Source organism: Anticarsia gemmatalis, chromosome 26 (assembly GCF_050436995.1).
Source record: "Anticarsia gemmatalis isolate Benzon Research Colony breed Stoneville strain chromosome 26, ilAntGemm2 primary, whole genome shotgun sequence".
Classification (NCBI taxonomy): Eukaryota; Metazoa; Arthropoda; class Insecta; order Lepidoptera; family Erebidae; genus Anticarsia; species Anticarsia gemmatalis.
Genome location: NC_134770.1, coordinates 4535980 through 4563717, shown reverse-complemented (window position 1 = coordinate 4563717; position 27738 = coordinate 4535980). Strand labels below are relative to the sequence as shown.

The following is a 27738-nucleotide window of genomic DNA, read 5'->3' as shown; positions in this document are numbered from 1 at the left end:
CCAGTAAGTATAGTAAATTATCCCATGAACCATTTTGGTCGATTTGAATCAAACTTTGTTGTTGCCATGGCATATTCTAACGTTTATGGACGATCTCAAAGCAAATCAGCCGCTAAAACATTCAATAGAGGCACTAAAATCTTCTCAATTTACCTAATTCAAAATTACAGTTAAATTTTCTATCATTATTTTTCTAGTTTTATTAAACCAATTACTGTCCCAGTGCAGGGCAAGGGTCCCCTCCTCCTCCTCTCAAAATAGGAAGGAATTAGGCTTTGAATCTATTTTAGAATTACATCATGAAATTTATTCAACTTTCAAATGAAATAACCAATCGATATGTTTTTGCCAACAGAGTGCCATAGTCGGCTCGCGAGTGACTCTCCCTTGCCGCGTGGAGAACAAGGCGGGCTCTCTGCAATGGACCAAGGACGACTTCGGACTGGGAACACATCGCAACCTCAGCGGTTACGACAGATACGCCATGATCGGGAGCGACGACGAAGGTAAGGACTCCGGAAACTGGATTTCTTTTTAATTCCTTAAATTTCCCAGTTACTTCTGCTATAAGTGCTTCACACAACGACTGTTTATATTGACAACAATTAAGTGTTTATCATCGTTGTTAATTGTGTGACTTCTTAGCCAAAAATTCCTTCAATATAGTGTCAGCCAAATGTCATCCTCATGGTATTCCACAATGTCCAGTCCCGGCCGTCCTTATAGACTTACCAAGACAGTACTAAATAGTATCCCAATTATACACTAGAACTATAAATACTACACACTTATATAGTGACATACTTGACACTTATATAGTGACATGAAAACTATTTTCCAACCTCCTAAAATAATCAAACACTCGAACGCAAAATTAGGCATTAGTCCCAAAGTAGATCTCCATTTCTCTTTAATCATGAGTCTGGCTAGCAGGTGTAGCCGTACCTTTATTCTCTAGCCCAAATAACGGAGGCGAGCCAGTAATTTACCTAAATATCTAGCTATGTTATTATTCGCACGGCTCTCCGTGCCAAATAATCAACTTTTTTAAATGTTCCCGGCAGTAAAGCGGGTTCCCTATTTAGTTTAAAGTAGCGAGTTTGTCTGCAGAATTTTTGTGAAAGAAATTTTAGAAAACATATATAAAACCTAGCCTTTTTGGAGAGATGAGCAGAAGCCCACATGCTCACCTATTAAAAATAGTAATTCAAATACTTTTTTTATAAAAGTGCTTTTAGGAAAATACTTTCTTGTAGCGCAATTCTCTACGGACAGTACTGTCGAGTATCGAGAGGTCGACATTTCTGTCAAAATAGTTCTTACGGAGCCCGGTAAAGGCACTAAACGATTTTCGTGTCAAACTTCGTGTGATAACTGGCCGGTTGTCGGTAGTCGATAGTAGTAGAGAATCAAGCTATTAGATTGCTTGTTTAGTTCGAAATAATCAGTGGATACTTTCTTTGTCGACGTCTACATTATTATAATCTATATCTATATTTCAAGCGGTTTCAAATAAGTTTTACCTTTCGTTCTACTCAACCCTAAAACATAAAATTGTTCTCGCGAACTACACAATGTGTGCTGCTCTCACTCAATTCTCGACCTTATTACAACACATCAAGGTTGAAAATACCTTGTAAATATCAGTTGCTGTGTGTAAAAGTGCGTTTTTATTTACATCTGAGTCACAACCAACATGCGTAGCGATGACCGCTGAAAATATTTTCTTTTATTGCAATAAAGAATATTTTTTGTTGAGAAAATTCGCTCTTGTGAAGTTGTTTTTGGTATACTTTTTTGTATACGTAATGCTCGCTACTTATAATCACATTTGGTATAAGAAGATATAAGTATTTTTTTCTAGACGTCATGTTTTTAGCCCCAAAATAAATTAATAAAGGCGCATTAATAAATCTACATTATGCTAAGTATTTTTTTGTTCAATGTAAGAGAGACTTTTACAGATATAATTTTAATAGACTGACAAATAAGCAGATGTGTTTTGTTTTTAACAGTGTTCGATCCGATATCTTTCAAAGCTGTTAGCAGTCTTACATTTCTTGGAATCAATTCTGACCATCAATGCATTGCTGTCAGTCAAAAACCCCTTTAATCTTTTATTGAAATGTATCTCTGTATATATTTTAGAAGTTCATTTGGATTTTTCACTGGATGAGCTCGTGGCATAGTCGTGATAACAGTCGCACGGATTGATCTCTGAGGTTAAGCTACGCTTCCCAAGGTTGTTCTGTAGATGGGTGACCATCTTATATGTATCGAGTTCCTCCGTGTTTCGGAAGGCACATTAAATTGTGGGTCCTGACAGTCGTTAACATTAAAACTATGTACTAATAACATAATCCTAGTTTGGTCTGTAGAAAGTTCGTGTAATAAAGTAGATACTGAATAGCTAACAATAGTTTATCGTTTCATCTCTAAGCCGGTGCGGAAGCCAAAGTGCATAGGTAGTAATTCTAATGGCTGCGAGGAAATATACAATGCAATTGATACAAGGAAATGTTTATAGTTTCCTATGAAAGTTGTGCTAAAACGTTCCAGTTACTATTATGTATGTAGTTGTTGGTTCTCGGATTTTAACTATGGGGAGTTTAAGTTATAATAGCTGTAGCTTAGTTTAAGCTATTGCTTAATGTCCATTGACGCGAAGTGAGGCTGCGGTGTGGAGAAACGAAGATTTTTTTTTAATAATTAATAATTCACAAATCATAGTTTTTTATATGTTATCATAGTTGAATAGTATTAAATTCCTTATTTTAATCTTTTTTTATCAATTTACTGTTAATTCTAAAATCGAGGTTTAGGTCCGGCAATTTCTTTTTCGCATCAGTAGCCCATTGACGTATCCGGTATAATATAGCAATAAATATAACCTCTCTATTCCATTTTACCAATAATATGTACCCAAAAGGTATACCCGAAAATGCAAGGACCGTGCTTACACTATTTGGTTCAACACGCGTCATGTTATACAAAAGTACATACAGTCATTAATATTTCCTATTACATACAAGAAACATGCCGCACTATTAACGTTTCTTTAGAAGTAACAACATCTCATTACTTAATCATTTCCAAGAATAAATAATAAAGAAACCAGAAAAGTACAATACACGTAAGAAGTACGTAACTTATATTTCTAGAAATATTTCTACTTATTACTTTTTACGTAAGTAAGTATAACTTTTTGTCTGTCTGTCTAGCCGGTCTGAACTGTTAGATTATGTACGCCCAATATTTCACAACATACACATACATATACTTATTATATAAAAACTGTTTGTCTATTTAACGCAGGGGTAGACAGAAATCAAAATGTCTGTCAAAATCACAATTAGTAGTCATTTTTGTCTCAGAAAATACCCCTGATTGTATATTTTTGCTTAATCAATCCTATGATATTTATTTTTTATATATAATAGGGGAACCTTTTGCCACACACTCAGTACGTTATCAAACTCTGGGCTTTTGAGAAGTTCTAAACGAAATAGAAAAATTTAAAATCATTTTATCCACCTCGGGAGTCTAATCGCAATAGCAAGACAAGATTTCCTTTAAAAAAAATATGTGTGTCGTCACGGGTATCGCCTAGTATGTATAAAAATATTCTAGAAAAAAATTCTATAAGCAATATTAACCTTGGGCCTATATTGAAATCTGTTGACTGACAATATCAAGATATTATAGTGACAATATCAAGTATAAGAGAAACTAAAATAATGAAGTATTGAGAAATATGTATTATACTTTACTGTTATTTCAACGGCTACATAATTATTATAGGGAAGGAGAAACATCTTCTATTCTACAGTAAACGGCTGCTCTTACAGCCAGTTGAAACTATCAGTGGTTAAGCAACCCTTGCCGCGGACATTCTACAGATGGGTGACTGCTTAGTAATACTTAAGCTGAGAGTCTCTATGCTTTAGATGGCTAGTTTAAAATGTAATACAAGAATTATCTACTGGCTGACTGACAGCCAGACCTCTGCGAGTGTTACCAGTGGCGAAACGTTAGGCATTTTAAGCTGAATATGTGTTCGCGTTAAATCCCATATTCTATTATATAAAAAACAATGCAACGCGAAAGTTTTAAAGTAATGACTAGTTAAAAAGTCAGTCTCCATTTTTTTTATATCAAACGGGATTTTCCTTAGTAATGGTGATCTATAGACCACACATAGCTCCATTCAGATCTTTCAGCACAGCTATCAAAGAAATATTCCTCTACCAATAAATTTTGATTTAAAACATTTCACATTTCATACATTTGCATTAGATATTATTAGAAATTTACGCAAGAGGTCATAGACCTTTCTTGGCTCGTATCTATTGCTTGACGAACGTAGAAAAGATTCAAGGTTTCTCTTGATTTATTTGGCAGTTCGAAAACAATTGTAATTTCTTTAAGTTTTGTTAATTAGCTAGCTTTAGATTGTAGGTATACTAGTATCTATTAAAAGATGTATTAGATCTAGGAGACCTAGAATCACGCTATACTATTAACGAATTCTGCGGTGGGAGGTGGAATTTAAAATGTATGTAAATAAGAAAGTAGGGGATCTAAAATTAAATAATGGATTTTTGCGTCATGCTCTTTCCAAAACTATTTGAAAAGAACAACGTTTTTATTTGTTGAAAAGCAATATTTCAGTTGTCGCATAGGAAGTATTAGAAAAATAAAACTTGTACCGTCTCAGTGGTCTCTATTAACAAATAAAATTGCTGTCCTACAAAAACTAACAAAAATCCTACATTATGATGCCGATATTCTGTTCTTTTTATTTAAATATGTGAAATGTAATTTTGATGTAATTTAATAATTTGTTTAAGAATTTCATACACAAATTTAGTTCTAAAAAGACAGATTTCAGTATTATAAAACAATTACCAAATACATTTGGTACGAACAAAATAAACTTCTCAACGTCACAATTTCCTACACCAATTCATTTCCAACTCAAAAACAATAAGATATATTATCAGAACATCACTTTTGCTCCGGCGATGAAAAATGAATTTCAACGTTTTTAAGACACGATGAAAGATCGTCTTAAGTAGGCTAGAAGCTCTTGCCGAGTTAAAAACGTGAATTTACCTTATATCTCGAGTTTCGTTGAGGTTTATTATTTATACGCGTTTTAAGAAAAGTGGAATAAATATTTATTTTGTGTTATACAAGCTTGGCTTATGTAATCGTATTGAGCTTTGAAGCTTTGAGATATTTTATTTCTTGTTTCTATTGCTTCTGGTAATCAGTATTTGGTTAGATAGAACTGTGACGTAATATTCTCAAAAGAAAAATAATTATAACATGGAGTTCAATAAATATGTTCTATGAATTGTCTCTGTGGTCTAAGCAGTGAGTATTGAATATGACAGCAAGGTTTGGTTTCAATTCTCAGGCTGTTTGAAATGCTAACTGGGTTTTCTTATTGGTAGCTCGAGGTTTGGTAACGTGCCTGCTTATTGCAATATGCTTTGCTCCCTACATCTAACTAACAATATTTAATAGTATCGAGCTGATTTATAGTATGTACATTACATCTTTGATATAACAGGGGTGATGTTAAATAAAACCCTGCTTATAAATCTTAATAGCAATGTCGGAATTAAAACAGCTGTAGCTGTAGTCAGCAATCAGAAAACTAAGTGAAATACCATTAATTCTAAATAACATAAACACATAGTAAGTTAGTCGTTATAACCATCAACATTGAAGGCAGATAACGAGATCGTCTAAGTAAAAACATTAACTTTTTGTTGCTCACTTCTTGCTAGTTTAATCGGTTGTAAATTATTGTTAGGCAGACTTCTTATTAATTATTTTGTTCTTATAATTATAGAGTTGAGTTGGTAACTAAAAGCATTTGTTTGGGAATTAGTAGTACTTTATTGTCTAGGACGTTTTAATAAGCATTCAGTTTTAGTTTTTATTCATATCTAAGAGACGTAAATTGTTGCGTTTTAATTAGTTTCTATGTATCGATTGTTGTATTTGATGTATTAAGTGTGATGTAAGTATTTTTTTTATAAAGAGTCTTTTTTTGTAGTCGTGATTCAGAACCGGCGTTATACAACATGTAGTCACTTGGTAGTTCCTATTAAAATGGATAGATGGCGCTTATCTTTCACAAAAAGAATACGAACGTCTATCCACTTTCTATCTCAGTTGATGAACTGTTTTCCTAATTTGGATGATTTTTTTTTGAAAAGGTTTAATAGTAATTAAGGATAAGTTTAGGAATCTATAAATAAAACACTTTTGAAATTGGTTCTATTGTTTACTACACAGATTACTTTCAATAAACAAAGTGATCTTTTAGTGAATATTTTCTTAAAAGATTCACGAGATATCTAACAAAGAATTTTCTAGATGTTTTAAATATGACCTCCATTAAAGCTAATGAATTTCCTTCCTATATTCCCAAGTGCTAATACTAAAAGGCATGTCTAAGATGCGAGATGCCCAAGATCTCAAGTGGTGTTTTAAATAGTGTGCTATTTCTGTTCTACCGCTCTCTGAAGCTGAATTCTAGACAGTTTAGTTTGTATTTAAATCATAGTAATATTTCATGAGAAAATCTTTTTATAGTGGTACACGTTGGGTTCATGGCTGCAATAATAATGCTTTTGGATGTGAATGAATGTTTATTTTGGATTGTGTTTGACGTTGTTCGTACTTGATCTTTTGAGGTCATTTTCGCCATGTCGGTGGTTTAAAAGTTGGTCTCTGTAATACGAATTATCTAAAAGTTTCTTGGCTAATCAACAGTGTAGTCTATTTAGTCTACTTATTTCAGAGTTCTCTTTTTACTGGCTTTCTTTTCCAAAGATAAATGAAAGCATAGTAGCACCAATTTGTTAGTCTTAAACAATATTTTTAAAGCAGTGGAGTGGAGTTTGGCACTTGCAAGTATAAATAGTGCTAAATACATTTCGATTAACTAAAATTCGATTAATTAAAATAGAAAATATTTCTTCTAACTTATCACCAGAACAGGAATATGCTATAGAATGCTATAGAATATAGAAAATATTGATTTGCTCGCTGATTCTCACAATCCCGTGCTATTTCACTCCATTCAAACGTCAACAAAGGCTCGGAAAGCCAATACAGAATTAGTACGTTTCACAAAAATACAAAATGAAAAACTATACGAACGCCGAGTAATCCAACAATACTTAATTATTTCAATAGAAGAGCAGTAATCCCAAGTCGGATCCGTTTTTATCGGTTTCAACGAAATGCGAGTCAGCTTATTAAAAGAAAATCCCTCGTTGAAATGATTTCTGCTACCGTAGTTAAAATGAAAATGGTAATTATATTAGTTTTGTTTTGTTGTTTTTTATACTGCTCTTATTGTTTGATTTGAAACTTCGGTTAATGAACATATTCTTCGGATTTTATAAAATGCTGATTGTAATAAAATTATTGTCTAGCATAATTTTTTACCTTTAGCATATATTATATTCCGTTTTATAGCAGTTTTTGCGATTGCGATCAGTATAACGCGTGCCGAAACGTCGAGAAATCAAAAATGCTAAATCGCATATTTCTTGTCAGACATTGTCTTGTTTCAAGTTTTAAGAAATCCAAAAAATCGTTTGGATTTTTTGTGGTAAAAGGTAACCCGCTACACTAGACTTTTACTGTGTCTTCGTTTGCTGTCCTATATTTCTATGACGACAGTATTTACGTCGGTTCATTTTAAACTATTCCCAAAACATACTCTTTCTACGTTCATTGTAGCAATTTTTAGCTAAGAAACAAAATCACACGTTTTTGTAGAACAAAACCAGTGATTTAATGTTTTTTTAATTACCTAATGACCGTTTGCCAAACACTATTGTTTCTAAAAATAATTGGAACTCGTGTTTGGAGTTACTACGTCTTTCAAGTAAATTTTTAGAACACCAGGAATTGTTGAAAATTTTGATATTGATTTGTTGTTGTGTACTTTCAAATAGTTGTAATGAAATGTAATTTGGCGCCTTCTGTTTTGCATTCTGGAACGATGAATCTTCTAAGATACGGGTATACTAGCCTAAAAGATTACAGGCTGCTTCATAAGGAAATGGAAAAGATAAGCAGCTACAATAAATACGACATGTGTTAGGAAATTATATGGTATTGTGATAAAAATAAACTCAATTCGTTTGTTACAGGGGACTATTCTCTCGACATCAAGGACGTGACTCTAGATGATGATGGCCAGTACCAGTGTCAAGTCAGTTCAGGATTAAACGGTAAGCTACTTGAGCATAACGCCATCTGTTGGTCACATTTAGAGACTTTACTGTTTTTTTCAAACAGATTTTACTGGGCATGTCTTTTGGTTTGTAAAAGCGCAAAAGTGTGTTTAGTTTGCGGTATTTTTTATGAATTATGAGTAATGTGAATTTTATTACATCATCAAACTCAGTAAAATATATCGTATAAGTCTTTCTTGCCTTCGCAATCGCACATTTCGTACATAGTCATTGAATCTAAATATAAATTCCTTTAAGCCGTTAAAACAAGTACATTAAGATTTGAATTTAATACCAAGCTTATTGCCTAGGAAGATCGTTTGTCACGTACTAAAACCATTTACCGATATCGAAGTGAACTTCCAAGTGATTTTAATGTTCCCAATGAATATGTAGAAATTAATGTGCTATTTTAAGTCGAAGTTAGTACTTTGGAACATGTCTTTTAATTGAAATTGCTTTGAATTTATACTTCAAGTTTTATTTTAAGCATTCTTTACCTATGATATGCTGATCAGTATGCGATTATGTGTATACCTATATATTTTATTATGTCCAGGGATTTCAGTTTTGAATTCGATTACTATGCACAATTAATATTTGTTGTTAAGTTGTAGTAATGTGTTTTGGACTTACTTTAATAAGGATTATTTGTTTAAAAAATTGATGAAATGTCATCCATTTGTCCAATTCTTAAAAAAATTATCGTTGGAATACGGATATTAGAAATGAAAACCTTTTCTAAGCATGGATACGCTGTAGTAGCAAATCAATCCAGCTATCGAGTAGCGAACCGCCCGCTTTCAGAGTATTTGACAGATAAAAGAATTTTTACATTTTTACTAAAATAAAATGCTTTTTTTATTGTTACTCGTGTCTAGATCGCTCTAATGATAATCCTCTTACCTCAGGTGCACCAGCAATACGCTCTCGCTACGCACAACTAACAGTGCTGGTCGCGCCTGAAGCTCCTCGGATACCAAGAGGAGCCTTCATTGACGCGACTGAAAACCAGTACGTGGATATCGAGTGTGTGTCCAGTGGAGGAAAACCTGCGGCTGAGGTTTGTATAACTTTGAATATTCAAAACTAATTCTTATAACTGAAAACTAGGTTCCCTACAAAATTTTATTATTATATAATATTGTATACATTTAGAAATTCGATTAAGTCGTACCGTATAAATCGTATTTTACGTAGAGTGTTGTGGCACAATAGTTAAGGTGGTTACCAAGTTTAATTGAATACCATGGGTTCCTTTCGCCTCAAGATCAATATTTTTAGCATATTAATAATTTGAAATAATAATAATGGGGAATAATAATCCGTATTTGTTTTGTACAGATAACTTGGTTGGACGGTAACCAGTCGGTGATAAAGAAACACGTGAAGAGCACCACGGAATTATTACCAGATGGACAGAGATACAAAACTAGGTATGTTTTAATATGATTTTAAGATGGATCAAAACTTTAAATATAAATAAAAAAAATATGAATAAACAGAACTTAAAACAAAAATTAACTTTAGTATTTATATGGCGATATTTGAAGAAAATAAAGTCTGGATGAAAGTTAAAAACAATTAGAATTATTTCTTATATTCTATGTCCATTGTTATTGCATGAATACCTCTCACATTAAATTGTATATCTTACAAAATGTCAATACCAGGTCGGTGTTGCGGTTAACGCCGAGCAAGAGTCACCACAACCAGACAATCACGTGTCAGGCGCAGAACACGGCTGACAGAGCCCCTCGAATGGCTACCGTGCATATTGAGGTAACGTCTTACATAGATATAATACGCAAAGGTTTATGCTATCGCTGTAATGGATACGTTGTGAATTTGTGATATATAAGGCCGTTTCTTTCATTTAATTGTATCAGATCGACGTAGTATTATCGGATCTGCGTTAAAATGTGTCTATTTTCAATGTGTTTTTTTATATATTATAACGGCAACGCTAGTAGACAACAGCTGGGTCTAAATTTTCTTTGTGTCCAATGCATATTAAGTTTAATGATTTTTCATATTATCTCTCTAAACATAATAAACCTCACAGGTAAAATACGCACCGAAAGTGAACGTGACAATAAGTTCAGGTGGGGTCAATGACCAGATTCCCGAAGGTTCAGAGCTGAGGGTCCAGTGTGATGTGGATGCAAATCCCCCGGCGCAAGTTTATCGGTGGTTCATCAATGATAACCCGGTGATTGGAGATTATACTGAAGAGATGGTGAGTACCTTATTACCAAACTATTTTATTATTTATTCATAGGTATGGTTTCATCGCACCATATTAATTGTCATCTCTCTCCATATCCATGGTTACCACTTACTGGGTGTACGCCTTGAATGAGCTAGAACTCTGTATGGTTATCAAAGATTTAAGCGGCGAAAAGCGAACAGCGGGTCGAAAAATTGTTTTAAAAATAATATGACTACGACGCGAAATAATGTATGAGCAAAATCTAACTGTAATTAAGTAAACAATTTTTAATATGACTTTTCGGAAAATAAAAACCATCCATCACCTACTTTGCAAAAGCAATTCCCTTTAAAAACGCACGAGTATTCACGCTTATGACTGCAGTAAGGCATCAGTATACATTTTTGAACAACACACTCATATTTGTAATGCGCTGTTCGTATCCCGTGTGCCGTGAAATTCAGTGCAATGGCTAACTTAACGTTTATGGTTCCCAGTTGCTTAATTAACTACATTAAAGTTGGAACAGACGGCGTTGTTGTCTTCCTTTAGTTTGTTTTCCGTTTTAAGTTTTGTGTTGATGGAATAGTGGTGAGAGACTTAAAGAGTAACTTTTAGCAACGTAATTGACATTTCAGAGGATTTTTAGGAAAGGTTTTTAATATAATTGGAGTATACAAAAATAGAAGCATTACTACTTTTTGAGAAAAAGTTTCTTAATTATTACTTTTTCCAGATAATGAGAAACAATCTATCTTTTATTTTAATTTATATGATAACTTCTGCTATGACTTATGAGGTTTTAAGAACTTCCAACATTTGAAATGCGAGTGATAGAAAGAGACAGCATAAAACAAGAGTGAGACCAACAAAATGATTCCTGAAACGTTTTCCTTTGTCATAGATTATCTTCAATGTAACTCGTAAGCATCACAACGCCGTGGTTAAATGCGAGGTGAGCAACTCTGTCGGCAAGAATGAAGGGAACATCACACTGCAAGTTACATGTAAGTTTTATACCCTTCACCTATACTACCATTATTTCGATAATAATTATTTAATCAAATAACAATGGTCTGATTAGAAAATTATTTGGTTTTATTAGTTAACTATTATTTGCTTTTACCTTTAACTAAATACAATACCGCTACTGAGCTATTGAATTGCTAAATAAGTCGTAATGAGTAGGCTAGGAGTTTTTCAAATGCCATGTAATTTCTGCCCATTATCTACTACTAGCTGACCCGCGCAACTTCGCTTGCGTCCCATAAGAGAGAACGGGTCAAAATTTACCCCGTTTTTATAACATTTTTTACTGGTACTCTGCTGCTATTGGTCGTAGCGTAATGATATATAGCCTATAGCCTTCCTCGATAAATGGACTATCTGACACTGAAAGAATTTTTCAAATCAGATGAGTAGTTCCTGAGATTAGCGCGTTCAAACAAACAAACAAACAATCAAACAAACAAACTCTTCAGCTTTATAATATTAGTATAGATTATTTTCAGTCCGCTTAACAATTTAAGGTACCAAGGTCAAACTGTATAGTAATTAAAAACTAAGTTGCCTTATAAAATCAAAACCTTCAAAAAAAAAAATCAACAATATTACAAAAATATAATATACAAGCATTATACACCTTCTGAACACAACACACAGCTCCTCTCTTGAAACTCGCTACAAAAGCAATACCCTCGTCATTAGAATCATCTCTGACGTCACACGTTCACGTGGGAGCTTGTTTTATCATCAACATAAACATTGTGGCTATTTTTCCAACTCAAATGAAAATTTGGACGTGACGCGTACAGAAAATATGCCCTAGAAGCTATTTTTATAAAGATTTTAGTTTTCGTAATGGTTCTTCAAAGAAACGGGTTTAGGAAATGGTTTTGAGCACTTTAATGTAATGGTTTCTTAGTTTAAAAAATAAACAGAAGTTTTATCATTTTGCTATTATTTGTTACAATGTCAGAGAGGGTATGGACAAACGGAATTGTATATAATAACATCTAAGAGAACTTTCAAGTACTTTGCAAAAAGAAAAAAATCTAGTACTTTTTCTAGTAAAAGGATCGATTTTATTCAACGCAAAAGATACACGTCTAGCTTTTGTCATTTGTCATTAAACCAAGTTATAGGCGTAATCGAGGTCTTAAATGCCGTTTTAACACTCTTAATTTATTGAAAATACGAAATAAAAAATTTATTGCTATTATAAGTACTTAACTAGAACCTGAAATACATCAAACATTTCGTAATTTTTTACCATACCATAAAATGTGCTCAGAAAAAAAAACGGTTTTATATCATTTTCGTGTAACACACAAAAGTTAAGCGTAAAACCCAAAGTAAACAGAACATACAAGCCCTCCATATGATAAAAAATCAGGTTACATTGCATTCTTTCCCCACAGACCCCCCAACATTCAGAACACGACCTCAAAACGTGGAAGCAGACACAAAGTCCACAGTGACACTACGATGTGACGTGGACGGTCAGCCGCAGCCGAAGCTCAAGTGGCTGTTCCATGAACCTGGACGCATAGAGGTAAGTGAATACCATGATGGCATTGAAAATAATTATCATGATCTTTAGTTTATTTATATCACTGGACACTATTTTTGGTGTTTTCGTGTTATTGCTATTGGCTTGGACTTTAACTTCAGCATTTTAACGTTTTTCTATCCAGAGTTTTCTTGCAGTTATCAATTCAATAACTATTTTTTTAAGATATTTACGTTTCTTATTTTGGGAAAAGGTACGTCAAGGCCAGTAGCGCAGAAAAGAAATTACGTCCTCTATCTAGAAAACGATAGTACTTTCCTTCTTTCGAGAAAATGATACTTCTGGGTTTTTAAGGTTTAAAATATTTTTCTTCAGCCTTCCTTTAGCCGTTGCCTTTGTCCTTCCAGAAATGTCTTTTTTCACTATTCTGCCACCTTTCGTTCATACTATTTACGATTTTTGTATCTTTGCTTTTAAATTTTCCTTATTCCAGTCACGATTATTTTTCGTCAAATCCACGTATTTACCCTGTACCATGTTTACGGCTGTAAGGATATGTTACAATTACTTGTAGTTCATTAAATTCAGACAGTGTTACGTGAACCTACTATCTTTCCAGCAGCTCAGAGGAAGGGACCCTACATTGAAGATCCGCGTGAGTGGAAGCACCGCTGGTCGGTACATCTGCAAAGCCAGCGTCGACGGCTACCCTGAGATCGAGAGTGAGGCTACCGTGTTCATTAAGAGTAAGTTTCATTTCTATAAAACATGAATAAAAAAATATTTATTGCAGCAATTATAGACAAGTATAAAAGTTTCTAAAATAAACAAAATATTATTTCTATATCTAAAGCTGGTACATTATTAACAGTAGGTACAATTTCTAGTGGTCTTCTCACTAGGCATGCCTCTGTCGAGAAGACCGTATATGTTTAATATGAATTGAATATGTAATCTTGAAAGCTTATCTCTCATCACAAAGATACTAAGCAATGTCTATTTTGGCGTGCCAACCACAACTTTGCTTTCTTAGCAAAGTTGCCCTCTTGACAACCACAACTTTGCCAGGAGCGCTAAGTTGTGGTTGTCGATATCAGTTACCTGTTTCAATATACGACACAACTCTCAACAACGATAATGACATATTTTAAAAATTTGCATGGTAAACTTTCTTATCCTAGATGAAGTGTATGTATTTTTTTACCTCAAAAGTATCAATATCTTATAAATCTATGTATTTTACTAGGTGCACCAAAAATCCGTTCAAATCGAACACAATTCGGCATGGAAGGGGAATACGTCACGATTGAGTGTATAGCACTATCGGTACCTAAGCCTGATGACATCACTTGGTATTTCGAGAACCGGGAGATCAATATCATTGAGGATCCGGTAAGTGGAACTTTCTAGGAAATTCATAATTATTGTAGAAATGATATCTAGATAATCCTAAGGCTGTGTAAAGCACTGTATATACTATGCAATAAAGTTGATATAATAAGCATAAAATAAGATATTTATGTAGACTTTATCGATAGTTTAATGTATTGAAATTTTAGCTAATAGACTGGAATGAATTCTATAAATAAAAAAATACTTGATTAAAACAATAAACTAAGAAAATGTTAGAAAATTGTTACTGTGCTAGTTTTTTTTTTCTTATTAGACTAAGATTATATTTGTAAAATTTATACATCGAAACGAATATAATAGTTAGTTAAGAAAAAACTATTTTTCAACCAATTGAGATATTACCGTTACTTCTCTTTTCGTAGGATTACGCGATCGTAATAGACAATTTACCAGACGGCATGATCAAGTCCAGCCTTGTAATCAGAACTAGTCAGTCAAAGCATTACGGACAGTACAACTGCAGCGTCACCAACGAATATGGAAATGCTAATGTGGCTATTATGTTGAAACCTCTAAGTAAGTATAAATATAAGTTTTGTAATAATTATAAAGTAATATTTCACTGATTCATTTTAAGGTACACTTGTATTTTAAGTTCAGTAGTACAAAAGTAAATAAGTTTGACCTGGCATCCAACATTTTATCAATTAATCCGATATCGTTTGACCTCATCTCACTATGTTTTGAAAAAATCAATTCATTGAAAAACTTGAAAGATTCAAATAATAAAAATCACATTTTTGGAATTATCTTTATTAGTATTGAATGACACTTTTTGTTCTGCCACATAGTTTCATACGGTCCTTGATCAAATCTTTCCAACCCTCCTTAGTTGATCAAATGTATTAACCATCAAACCTTCCACAGAATCCCTCCCCCTCTATATAATCCTCATCGGAGTGACCTCCGGCATCATAATCTTCTCTGCCTTCATCATTCTCGTGGTCGTCTGCCACCGGCGAAGACGCAAGAAGGGCCAGATGAACGAGAAACCAGACGTGACGGTCACTACAGGAGATATGTACAAGGAGTCTGATAGAAGTTCCAATATCAGTGACCTGAAGCCGCAGCTGCCTCATAGTGATGGGAGCTATGAATTGGTAAGTTGTGTTTAACTTTAGGATATATTGAATTTGGGGACATTTCAAATTTGTGGTTCTACTGGCATTATAGACATCTCCTGAATGACAGTCATCATTAAGTATTCATGTTATTTTGTTAGTAAATGATTGTAACTCTTTTTTTTATCTATGATGGTCGTATTTTGCTTTATCTATTTACTTCATATAATATTTGTTTAACTAATAAATACTATATGGATTTATCTGAAACGTTTGGATTATTCAAAGAATAGCCATCGCCTACGTTTGCGTCCAGCAGTATGACTGTATTCATTGGCAGACTTGGCTAAGTCTGAATATAGATGTGTTATTATATTCTTTACCTATATTCCTCTATGTTTATTGGCCTACGTCTCAGCTGTATTCTTCTCACCAGGATTACACAAGCTCCGATCGTTCAGACAGCAAGATCCACGCGGGTCTGCCACTGGCTGGTCCAGTACAGCTACCGAACATGCGCCACGATGATCCATTAATGCAGTTCCGTTATAGCAACGACTACTCCGATCCGACTTATAGCGATCCTTACTTTAAGGTTAGTAATTTTTCTATACTTTATGTACTGTCTATAGCATCTTCTTGGGGCTATCACGTATCACAGTTAACAACTATTTGAAAACCACTATTCTGTACATTGTTTCCTCCCTTGGATTAGAGTGATTTACCCGGTACGTCAAAGCAGCAATGAACTGAATGATGATCATCAATTTGACGTACACTAGTTGTCAACTGAGATACGCGATAAGACCGCAAATCACAATATCGGTTAAGTTTTATACATTGTATTTTATTGATGAGTAACAAAATTCATTTCATCGAGATTCAAAGCTTTCTAGGGTGTTATTTTAAGATCAAGCTATTATTACATTATTTCAATCCATTCATTTTCTTTAACGTATAAAATATCATGAAGATAAATCAATTAAATATTCAGCTTTGTAACGAAAATAACTTTGTAAGATAACGGTATAACGTTTAATTTTTCTTTCCTAAGATATGAAGCCCGTATCAAAGCACGGATGTTTTAATATGCTATTATATACCTTTTGAGTCAGAAATTGAAAACATACGACGTATCCCTGTAATGTATTCCTTGTGTAATTGTAATGTTTTGTAATTTTAATGTCAAAACTCTCATTTAAATATCTTTGTGAGTCGTAAATGTAAAATGGAAACCGTGTTGTTTCCACTTTCATTTTGTTTTCGCGTGTGTTTCATTTAATTAAATTATTACCTTTTTGTTTTTGGGAGCATTTATAGTAGATATTAATGTATTTAATACATTATTGCCACTCTGTTGGGGTTTAGTTGGTTTTAGTATAATGGTGTTAATGTATTTTATAAACTAAAATAATAATATTATTGTTTATACTAGTTAATATTTGTATCAGCTTTTATTGTCATTTATGGCAAAGTGGTTAATTTTATTACATGTATTGTAGAGGATTTCACGCGATATAAATATTTATCATCCATAATTTTTTCGAGTGTAATTTTACTCAGTCCTCGCCAGGAATTTGCATCTTTGTACGCCGTATAAGAAAAAAAGTATTGATTAATAGACTTTCACAGGAACTTAGAATATGACTTATAGGATTTGAAAGGAGTGTAGCTATAATAATAATAGTAAAAAAAAATATTGTACCTGATAATATAATGTAGTTCTATTCTGTCGTATGGTTAGTGGTCAATCTGGTGTCAAAAAGCCGCCCGAAAGGCCATTGATATGGCTTGTATATGATAATACATAGTACTAATAGAATACAATTTTTTTAGGGCTACAAAACAAAACCCACTTTCAGAAACCCGATTAAAGTAAAACAAATGTGACATGACATACAAATAGGAAGGTAACCGCAATGTAAAGTGATATTTTGTCAGCAGAATCCCGCGGGGTACGTGTATGACTATCCTCAAGGGTACGCGCCTCCCCCCCATCTGAGGGTTCAGTCTCCTGGACTTGATGTACCTCCTCCAAGGTTAGTATCTTGTATTATTATGACACCCTTTTCTACATACGATGGGAAATATTTTACCGATTCAGGAAATGGGACGTTCTAACGATAGTAACTATAGTTTTAGAACTTTTGTCTTATAATATTAGTATTTAGATGTTTGCACATGTTCGCTGTACTAATGTGGAAGCCGATTCACATTGTCTTTTTTTTTTTAAAAAGTCTATTATAAGTATATGTTTTATTTCTTACTGAGTTATGAAGAAGTACCAACATATACCCATTATAGTTGTTGCGCCTGATTTGATATTACGATGCAAGTTTAAAGTAAATCTTTGATTATGGTATTTTAGTCCTATAAAAAAAAATTGAAGTGATTAAGACTGTTAAGAAGTTATGTTACTGTAAGAATTTACGTAAGTAAGTAGGTTTGAATAGACAAGGTTCCAAAGTCCCCTTTAAACAAAACTAGATTGTTTTCATTATTTCATTCCATTTATCGCAGAGATTTAGCTTAAATGTCTTTTGATTTTTCGTTTAGATACAAAACATTATTTTTATATATTCTTTGTTTGTAGATAAAAACTTGACATGTCATAAGCGTTTATTATTCAGAATTGTCTGGAAAAAGTATCGTACCAATTTAGTTTTAGACTTGGTCAATTTTATTTTTCGTTTAATACCATTTTTGATAGCAAGTATATTTATGATGTATTCCTAAAGTGGTTTTCGAAATATATGGTTTATTTGTCCTTAATTTTTACAAGAACGATGTGTATTCTTTATTTTCTTTGTTGGGAAATACTAACAGTAATGCAACAGTAACTAGATACTTGGAAATTACACTCCGAAGCGATAGCTAATTGTTATTCATACAAAGCTTTTATTGGGATGGTATCTCCACAAACACATGTAAATATACATAAATGATTATAGTAATGCATGGTATTAAGTAGAGTGAATTCAGTTGCTAAGTCATTATCCTCGATTGACTGGTTTGCGGTTGCAATATAATATTAATTTATTAGCGCACTGAGATATTGCTACTGCATTGAGAAGGTATCATTAACTTGGAATTCGGATTCCAGAAAACCAGATTTCGTATTATTATGCATAAAAAATAAGTGATAATTATAGAGATTGATAACTCTGATTAATAAATTTTTGAAAGAGGGATATATGCCGTTTTGAATTTAGAGAAAAACACAATAATAATAATAAATAAATAAATTTAACCCATTAATGTCCCACTGCTGGGCAAGGGTCTCCTCCCGTAATGAGGGAGGGGTTAGGCCTTGAGTCCACCACGCTGGCCAAGTGCGGGTTGGGGACTTTGCATGCCCTCAATAAATGTTTTAAACAAATTTTAGGCATGCAAGGTTTCCTCACGATGTTTTCCTTCACCGTTGGAGCATGTGATAATTATTTCTAATACACACATAACTTCGAAAAGTCATTGGTGTGTTGCCTCGGGTTCGAACCTGCGACCACTTGCGTGGGAGGTTGCAACTTATACCACTCGGCTATCACTGCTAAACACAATAATGCAATATTATTCAGACGGAGACAGCATACAATTTCCCGTCTCGAAAAATGTATTTTCTTATGTTTTGTCACCTAGTAAATAAATATGTAGACGATGTATCTAGTTTATATATATTACTGTGTATTTTGACTGGCTCTGTGGCGCAGTGGTTTATTTCGCCACGCCGCTATCATCGCGTCGGGAGGCCGTGGGTTCGATTTTCATGCGGAACAATAATTTGTGCTATCCACAAATAATTATTTCGGGTCTGGTTGTAATTTGCGTCTTTGAAAAATTTTGTATTTGTTAAATTAGCGACACAAGAGGAATTCTTAGAGCGGTAGTAAAAAAAAATTTTGGGTTCAGCTGGAAAGACCAGGGTGGTCAAAATGGAATAAACTGTTTTAGGATAACTTATATATTATGTTAACTGTTGTATATGTTATGAGGCGTTTCAATACTTATTGCAATAGTAATATGTACTTTAACAATCAACAGTTACCATAAACTTGCAGAAACAGTATTGCAACCACAAACTCATACAACTACCAAATCTAATCCGTTAATACCCATCTCACCAAACGATATCTCCGCCAACAGGTCACTTCAAGGTTCATTGACACGTAGCATCGACACTGCGTCCACATTACCGATGTCAACGGGCAATGGATCGCAGAATAATACTTTACAACGAACGAACAAGTCGCCGGATGAGACAGACGCTATTAATAACTTGGGACTGCCGGTCGCTGGTGAAGGTGAGTGCAATTTGAATTAAGTATATAGGTTTTATTAAGTGTGATTGTTTGGATGAAAATGAGTTTAAGGCTGGAAAACGCACTATTTGAGTTTAAAATTGAAATCCAAACGGGTCGAAACATAATATAGCTACTTTCAGATTGATAATGATCAGTTGTCTTGATAATGATGATTAGTCTTTTGCACTGTAGATTTGAAATGAATTGGCATAATTGTTAATTGCCGTCTTAAAGTATGATAAAAGGACCACAAATCTATAAAATACTTCTAATCCAGTTCGTATTTACGAAATAATACATTTGTATTTTCAATCGCTGAGCCTGATTTGAATAGTTTTAAATTTCATATTATATTTTTCATTCATCGAGAGGAGCTCGTGACTTAGTTTACAACAGCCGCACGGATCGATCTCTGAGGTTAAACTACGCTTGCCGAGGTGGTTCCGTGGATGGGTGACCATCTTATACATATCGAGTTCCTCCGTGTTTCGGAAGGCACGTTAAATTGTGGGTCCCGGCTGTCATTTTCGAAGATCTTTGACAGTCGTTAACAGTAGTCAGAAGCTTGAAAGTCTGACAACCAGTCTTACCGAAGGGTATCGTGTTAATACCCAAGTAACTGGGTTGTGGAGGTCAGATAGGCAGTCGCTCCATGTAAAACACTGGTATCCAGCTGCATCCGGTGAGACTGGAAGCCGACTCCGACATAGTTTGGAACAAAGGCTAAGCTAATATATAATATATATTTTTCATTCATCGACATCGAGTATTACTTATTTTATAACTGTTTTACCTAAGGGTTTCATTTAATTTGTACATGTTCTTTTGAAATAGCACCACCGCCGGCACCGATATACGCCCAGCCAAACGCCAAACCTCAGCCTAATGTGGACTTGAGATACGCCGCCACTTACGGAAACCCTTATCTAAGGAATAGTAATGTTGGTAAGCTATAATTAATATAATTATAAATAATAAATTTAACCCATTAATGTCCTACTGCTGGGCAAGGGTCTCCTCCTGTAATGAGGGAGGGGTTAGGCCTTGAGTCCACCACGCTGGCCAAGTGCGGGTTGGGGACTTTGCATGCCCTCAATAAATGTTTTAAACAAATTTTTAGGCATGCAAGGTTTCCTCACGATGTTTTCCTTCACCGTTGGAGCATGTGATAATTATTTCTAATACACATATAACTTCGAAAAGTCATTGGTGTGTTGCCTCGGGTTCGAACCTGCGACCACTTGCGTGGGAGGTGTCAACTTATACCACTCGGCTATCACTGCTCTTATTTATATTAATATAATTAGCACACAAAAAAAATGTTAATGTAATTTTAGCGATTGTAAATAATTCTTACAACAACTTACATTTTGCTATGACGGGACTATATTACAATGGGTACGAGTTTATGTAATTTTGTATTTTCTATGTCGATCATTTCAGCGTTGACACAATACACAAACAATAACATTTTACTTACCTCTTTACATTATTCAGATCTATAGCATATTTGTAGATATGTATTTCTTAATCCTAAAATTCTGAAATGAGCAGTATTCTACAAATTTCCCAAAAAAAAAACAACAATAGCTGTCACTAATTACTGTTAATAAATTATCCGTTGAATAGTTCAACCCAGAATTACGTTATGAAATTCTATAAAAGAGTCCTAAGAGCATCTGACGTGTCTTGGCTAACACAATAATGACCATTTTTTTCTCCCCTAGGTTACGGCAGCCAAGTCCACACAGCTAAACCAGCAGCCACTCCAGCCCCCCCACCCTACTCCGCAGTGAGGAGTTCAGTGGTTATACCCACAGGTAATTAGCAAGCTATCAACGTTGAGGGGGTAAGCATTACTTGGTTACTGAGAATGCTGTGCCTGTTTTGAATGAATTGAACTTTTTTACAATAATTTCTTTATATTTTTTATTCTTTTCTGGTAACCGACTGTAATGTAACTGAATGACTGTAAAATAATAAGTACAGTAATTACTATATTTATAATGTTTTCTTTCCTATTCCAACAACTTTCGTGCAAGGCTTAGAGTGATTAGCCATTATTATTTTCCTGCTTGAAGTTTTCTATTACTATATTTTACCTATTACTACCTTGTGCCCGCGGCTATGCCGCAGAAATTGTCGCGTATGTCGCGCCTTTTCGCGGAATGTTATTAATCTGTCAAAATTTTAGTTTAATTGATTCTGTAGTTTAACCATAAAAATGTAAAAAACTGACAGAGTTGCGCTTGAATCTATAATAATTCTTAATTTGAGCACGCTTGCACCTTCTTTGATGCAATATAGCTACTTTTCCATAATTAATAGTTTGATTTATAAACAAAATTAGCTACAGACGCGGCTTTATAATTTCATTACGATACTTACAGCAATAATCGTCGAAAATACAAAGAAATATTGCAATGGTTACGTTCTTTTCCAAAATCATTTAAATGTAGATCTGTAAAAATGACAAGAAGAAGAATAAGTCCTAGAAGTTTCGAACAAACTTTTATTAATAATTCTCAAAGAAAATATCCTTTTGAATTATACACGAGTAAAGAAAGTTGGTAATACCCATTATCTGTAGGTATGCAACACAATATTTAGGCTGTCTGCAAAGTTATATTGCCAAGTTCTAGATTGAAGCTTGTAGCACACGTACCAATACTTAAACCACAGCTAGACATTACCAATTGCTTTTATTTGATAAAATTCCTTGATGCATGCAACGCTGTCATTTGAGGTGTAACGGTATTGCTTCACTTGGCAAACCGTTAATCAACTGATATTTGTCAAACCGTATTTAATAGTTGAAGTAAACTTCAACAACAATTTATTTTGCCGTGAGCCACTAAGTTTTTAAGCCTCAAAGTGTGAGAGATGTACCCAAGTTACTAACTATTTCCATACGAAGCATGGTGTCGCCTAGACTAGTAATGAAGTCAATTCACTGGCGCTGGTATTTTGCTAAGATTTTGTGCTTAAGTTAAATTCATGCCAGCGCAAAAGGCATTGCAATGACCATACATCTAATATATAAAATTCTCGCGTCACAGTTTTCGTTGCGATTCTCCTCCGAAACGGTTTGACCGATTCTCGTGAAATTTTGTGAGCATATCGAGTAGGTCTGAGAACGGCCAACATCTATTTTTCATACCCATAAGTGTCAATTTTTTTTTATTTATATGGCAAAGCAACGTTTGCCCGTTCAGCTAGTCTAAGTAGATATGTGTACTACAGTCCTAATTGGAGGCAATTGTTTGTGTTTAGGAGTAAGTTTGAAATAACAATCGATCTTACCACCGACGTCTTTAAGTACAAGTCGCATAAATCTTATTGCATTTACATTGAATTATTTATTGGTTCGCTTTTATTTCGTAAGGAGTTTCGCTCTTCTTCGATAGTTGGCTTGTTTGATTAGCCATTTTTTTCGGTTGTTTTTTATTCGAAATTAGTTTTTGTAGTATTATTGATATGCTCTTTATCCAAAGCTTATTTGTTACTTCAGTATAAAGTAGGCAAAAAACATGTTAATCCAGAATCATCAAGGCATCAAGATTCGGATTTAAGCAACTGGCTACGGTCTTGGTAAATCCATTATTATGCCAAATTTTATCTAGTTTGATTCAGTAGTTTGTGCAGTCAAATTGAAGCAACAGATTTCTCCTTCGCATTGCTTGTTTGAATGTTTTTGATTTCTCTCTCCTTCGCACTTTTACAAAACTAGTTGCCACCTATATGAATAAACATTTTGTGTGTTTTACTAATAATAATATAATTAATTAACATCGATTAATATGAAGATAATTTTAAATTAAAATAATAAAGTGATAAAATTACTTATTCACACGAAACAGAAAATATGGCACATTAAATTAATAATTAATTGAAATACTTAAAATATTTATAAACACGTTTCTTTAAAACGTGTTCTTAAGGGACTTGTGATTAAATAAAACACAGTATTTTCCCTTTAAATTGATTGGACGCAATTTTTTTATTAGAACGTTTATCAAGCAATTTATTTGCAAAAGCCATTCTACTCAAAGCGTGTCGTGTTATTAAAAGAATTTTTACTTACGGAAGACGCCAGTTACATAAAATATCTCGCCTAATTTGTATCCCGTATTAAAAATAATAAATGACCTCTCCTGCCTAACTAGAACGCTTTTTTCTCAATATCACTTAAGTTAATTGGTATAATTTTTCACAGGTAACGGGCAGGCACAAGCGACCCACGTATAGCGAAGGCGTGATGATACAAGACTTGTGTAGTGAGTTCAGTGAACAGCGATTTACACAGCGTTAAGAGTGGCGTTGAGCGACGCGAGTAGCGTGCAAAACTTTTACCGTGAACTTCGCTCCGCCATGCGCGTAATCGACTACTGAGATCATACACAAATGGACACTTTTTCAAATACAGTTGACTGTATGTGTAATATACTATGTTCCTAAATATTCAATGACTGAGGTGTATATACGATAGAATAAGTCTGACTGTCTGTTGACTTGTATAATTTGTTTTATTAAACCCGAGTTTTATTTGAGATGAATAGAAAAGAGGAAAATGAAAAACAAATTGCGCTATTTCTTATTCAACGAATAATTCTTTCGAGTAAATTATTACAAAATATTTGCTATGTAAAAAAATATTTTCGTCCATGTTAAAACTAGCATAAATTTAAATTTCGTTTATCTCGTAAATCAAACGAAATTAAAACTTTTTGCGTTCCTCTTTTTGTGTTCAACAATGTACTTCGAATATAATTACTTGATAATTTATTTGTTGGTGTAAAACTTCGAAATTTTGTATTCTCGACTGAATTTAAACAATGCGTTAAAACGCATTCGTTTTAATTATAAACAATTGTGAAATCGATTGTAAACACTGCGGTGTTTTGTAAAAAAATATATTTTTGTAAATACGATGCATGAAAAATAACGTTTCTAATTTTTTTAGCTAAAATATTTTATTACATCCTGTACATAAAATATATCCGCATGTTATGTGTGATTTTTATTTAGTTATCAGATTTTTATTTATCCAAACCGATGGCATTACAATTGCTCAAGTAATGAATCGAATATCGATTATTGTATGATTCCATTTATTTCCATTTAGTATAAAAATCAAATGTTAGTAATAACAGACTGAGGATAAAATATTTTATACATTTTATAGAAAAAATAAAAAGTAGATGTATTGTTGTAATTTGTTTTGTGAGATAAAAATATATTTGGGCTTTTCTGTCGCTTGATTTTTTTGTCCAAGATTTTGTTCGACAGATTAAAATGATACTTTAGATAGAAAATATTTAGCTAAAAGGTCAATGATGTAGGAAAATCATATTTTCTGTGATAATTTATATAGTAAAAATGAAATTAGGATTGCATTATAGTTCCATATAATAGTTAAGATTCTGAAAACTGTGTGTCACATTAAAGAAGTCTAGATTTTAAATAATTATAATTTTCGTGTGCCACTTTTAATTTTATTTTCATTTTAAATGTAAATATAAAAGTAATAAGTAACGGAGAAAGCTTTACGAAATATCAGAACCTCAATATTATGGGCATAATAATGGCAAATTAATATTTTTGTTTTGTTAAAAAAGAAAACAAAATGTATAAAAATATTGCATGAAACGGTGTTTTTGTTCTTTGCATGCGATTATTATTTGTCATTATTTTTTTCAATAGATAATGATAATATCATAATAAAACTTTGATTTTTATTATAATGTGTGTATTATTTTTTAAACAATCTAAACCCATCATAATAAAAGCCCTGTAGCGCGATTCCTTGCCTGTATTTACTGTTGACAAAATCGAAAACCTGATCAGCGCCTCTAGCGGGCGCCGTAGGAACCATTTGGACAGTACATTTAAAAATGACAAACTCTGCAATCATCATACTCCGGGAATCATGCAACTGGTTTTAAATAAACGGCACAAAAATAACAACTCTTCCTACACAATTTATGAGTATTATTTGTCTAACTTCATGAATCTTTAATGAACCACAAATCAATCCTATAGAATGTTATTAAAGTTCATTTTTAATACTTAAAAACCAACATTTAGTTTAGGATTTCTTACAAATAAAAGAATTACAAAGTCTGACCGTTTACTTATCCTATCATAATATTAACCGATTCGTTGCGACTTGCGTTTTCGTAAACTTCTAGCTGTGGCGGCAAACAAATATTTCGTGACACGCCTGTCGGGCCAACCGCCATAGAAGTTGATGACTCAATTTGAGCGAGTTATATGATATTTAAAAAAGACACGCCTCTCGTGTCATACGCCATATATAAAAGAATTGAATGGCACGCCTGTCGTGCCATCCGCAACGAATCGGTTAAAGTCACAACCGCTCAACATATGAAATGTACTACAACATGCTATAAGTCTTCTTAGTAGCCAAATCATTAGCAACAAAAACTGTTTAGTATGTAATCAGTGTAATGCTGTGGTCGGAGTACATTAGCTATGTTTACTCAACGTCCACAATGGCAATATTGGCGAACTAGATATAATTAGTATTCAGACGTATTGATTCAGATACTGCTCAGTTTCGAAACAATGGGATAATTACTAAGACATTTGAGCTGACAACTTGTTGCGATTACTACATTGAACGAATTTTAGGGATCCTTTTTCCTGTTGTTTTTTTTATAAAAATAAGAATTTGGCTATATCTCTCTAGCGGCCTGATAAGGACGCAGCCCGTAACCGAACCTCATATTCCTGCTACGATATAGTCACTTTTTTAAGGGACTACTTAGGAGGGAAGCTGTAGAATATGACCCATCTGCAAACAGTGTATTTTTAGTCGCCTCGAGGCTGTGCATCAGGTTGGTTTTAATCTCTTAAAAAGCCAAATATTCTGAAATGATAAGCACAAGAATACAGCCGCAATGAATATGGAGCGTGCATTTGTAGCAATAGCAGCCAATAAGTGACGAGTTGATTAGAAATCTTGTGACAAATGACTTTGTGTAAACACACACCACTAATCATAACTTTTAAACTCTCGCGTTGCATGTTGCACTCGCCATAGTCGCAGGTTGCACTGCGCTGAAACGTTAGGCATTTTAAGGTACAATGCGTGTTCGCGTTAATTCTCGTATCCTATAGTGTCTTCGGCTTTTTAAAAATCAAGTTCTTCCTATTTTAGCAAATTAATTTGTATGAGTGGTCTAACGTTTAAATTAACAGTTATTTATTAGACTAGCGGTGAAACTGGCCATAAGTCCTAATACATATAGATCACAAGTAAGTACTAATCGCCTAACCTTTATACTAAGTCGTTACTACATAATTATTGTAACTCCAATCACGCTTTCATCTCACTTAAGTTTTACCGTTTTTTCTAACTGTTGGTACAAAAAATAGTAGATGAGCTTTTGATGACCGCAAGACTAATGTCTGTCATGTGTCTTAGTGGGTATATTATTATATGAGATATAAACGTTTGCTTGGGAATAATAGAAATTCCTTTCTAACAAAACCTTTTCTTCAAGAACTCTCAAAATTATAAATTATGTTGATTCTAATAAAATACGATTGAAAACTGGAGTCAATATTTGACTAGAACGACCGGCTACAAGAGTAGTTATTTTATACTGTGAAAAGAAAATCCTTGTTTTTTACAATTAGATGAAATTGTGTTACAATTATCTGTAACATTATAAACAGCACTTAGAGAAACCTAATATCAATTCACCCTACTCGGGAATTGAACTGAAAACCTTGAGGGTAACAATAGGTTACTACGCGGACCACGGACACATACTTAATAAATTTTCATGTATTTGTCTATGCTAAAAGCAAGCTTCACATTTAATTGACTCCTTACTCTTTACCATAAAATAAACCTCTATTCTAAAGTAAACTCATCCACATTATTCACCGCAGACATAAAGATGGACCAGTCAGTCAGCATTTCTGTGTATGTCGACCGCAA

The 27738-nt window shown here is 33.6% G+C and overlaps 1 protein-coding gene across 6 annotated transcripts in view; it reads left to right on the top strand.

Annotated features, from left to right (window-relative positions):
• LOC142984169 (irregular chiasm C-roughest protein-like) overlaps window positions 1-25504 on the top strand; it is an 89573-nt gene extending 64069 nt beyond the window's left edge. For 2 of the 6 annotated variants that reach the window (XM_076131590.1, XM_076131589.1), the window contains exons 3-20: window positions 356-506; window positions 8187-8267; window positions 9182-9333; window positions 9615-9706; window positions 9944-10052; window positions 10336-10509; window positions 11387-11489; window positions 12903-13036; window positions 13614-13740; window positions 14241-14386; window positions 14770-14923; window positions 15275-15507; window positions 15905-16063; window positions 17413-17507; window positions 19609-19766; window positions 20601-20711; window positions 21494-21586; window positions 23983-25504. In XM_076131590.1, the coding sequence (XP_075987705.1) occupies window positions 356-506; window positions 8187-8267; window positions 9182-9333; window positions 9615-9706; window positions 9944-10052; window positions 10336-10509; window positions 11387-11489; window positions 12903-13036; window positions 13614-13740; window positions 14241-14386; window positions 14770-14923; window positions 15275-15507; window positions 15905-16063; window positions 17413-17507; window positions 19609-19766; window positions 20601-20711; window positions 21494-21586; window positions 23983-24014 (2304 nt within the window). In that variant the 3' untranslated portion in view covers window positions 24015-25504. Of the gene's footprint in view, window positions 1-355; window positions 507-8186; window positions 8268-9181; window positions 9334-9614; window positions 9707-9943; window positions 10053-10335; window positions 10510-11386; window positions 11490-12902; window positions 13037-13613; window positions 13741-14240; window positions 14387-14769; window positions 14924-15274; window positions 15508-15904; window positions 16064-17412; window positions 17508-19608; window positions 19767-20600; window positions 20712-21493; window positions 21616-23982 lie in introns of all 6 variants that reach the window. The other 4 variants (XR_012960136.1, XM_076131591.1, XM_076131594.1 and 1 more) reach the window with 4 other exon arrangements.
• The last annotated feature ends 2234 nt before the right edge of the window (window positions 25505-27738 follow it).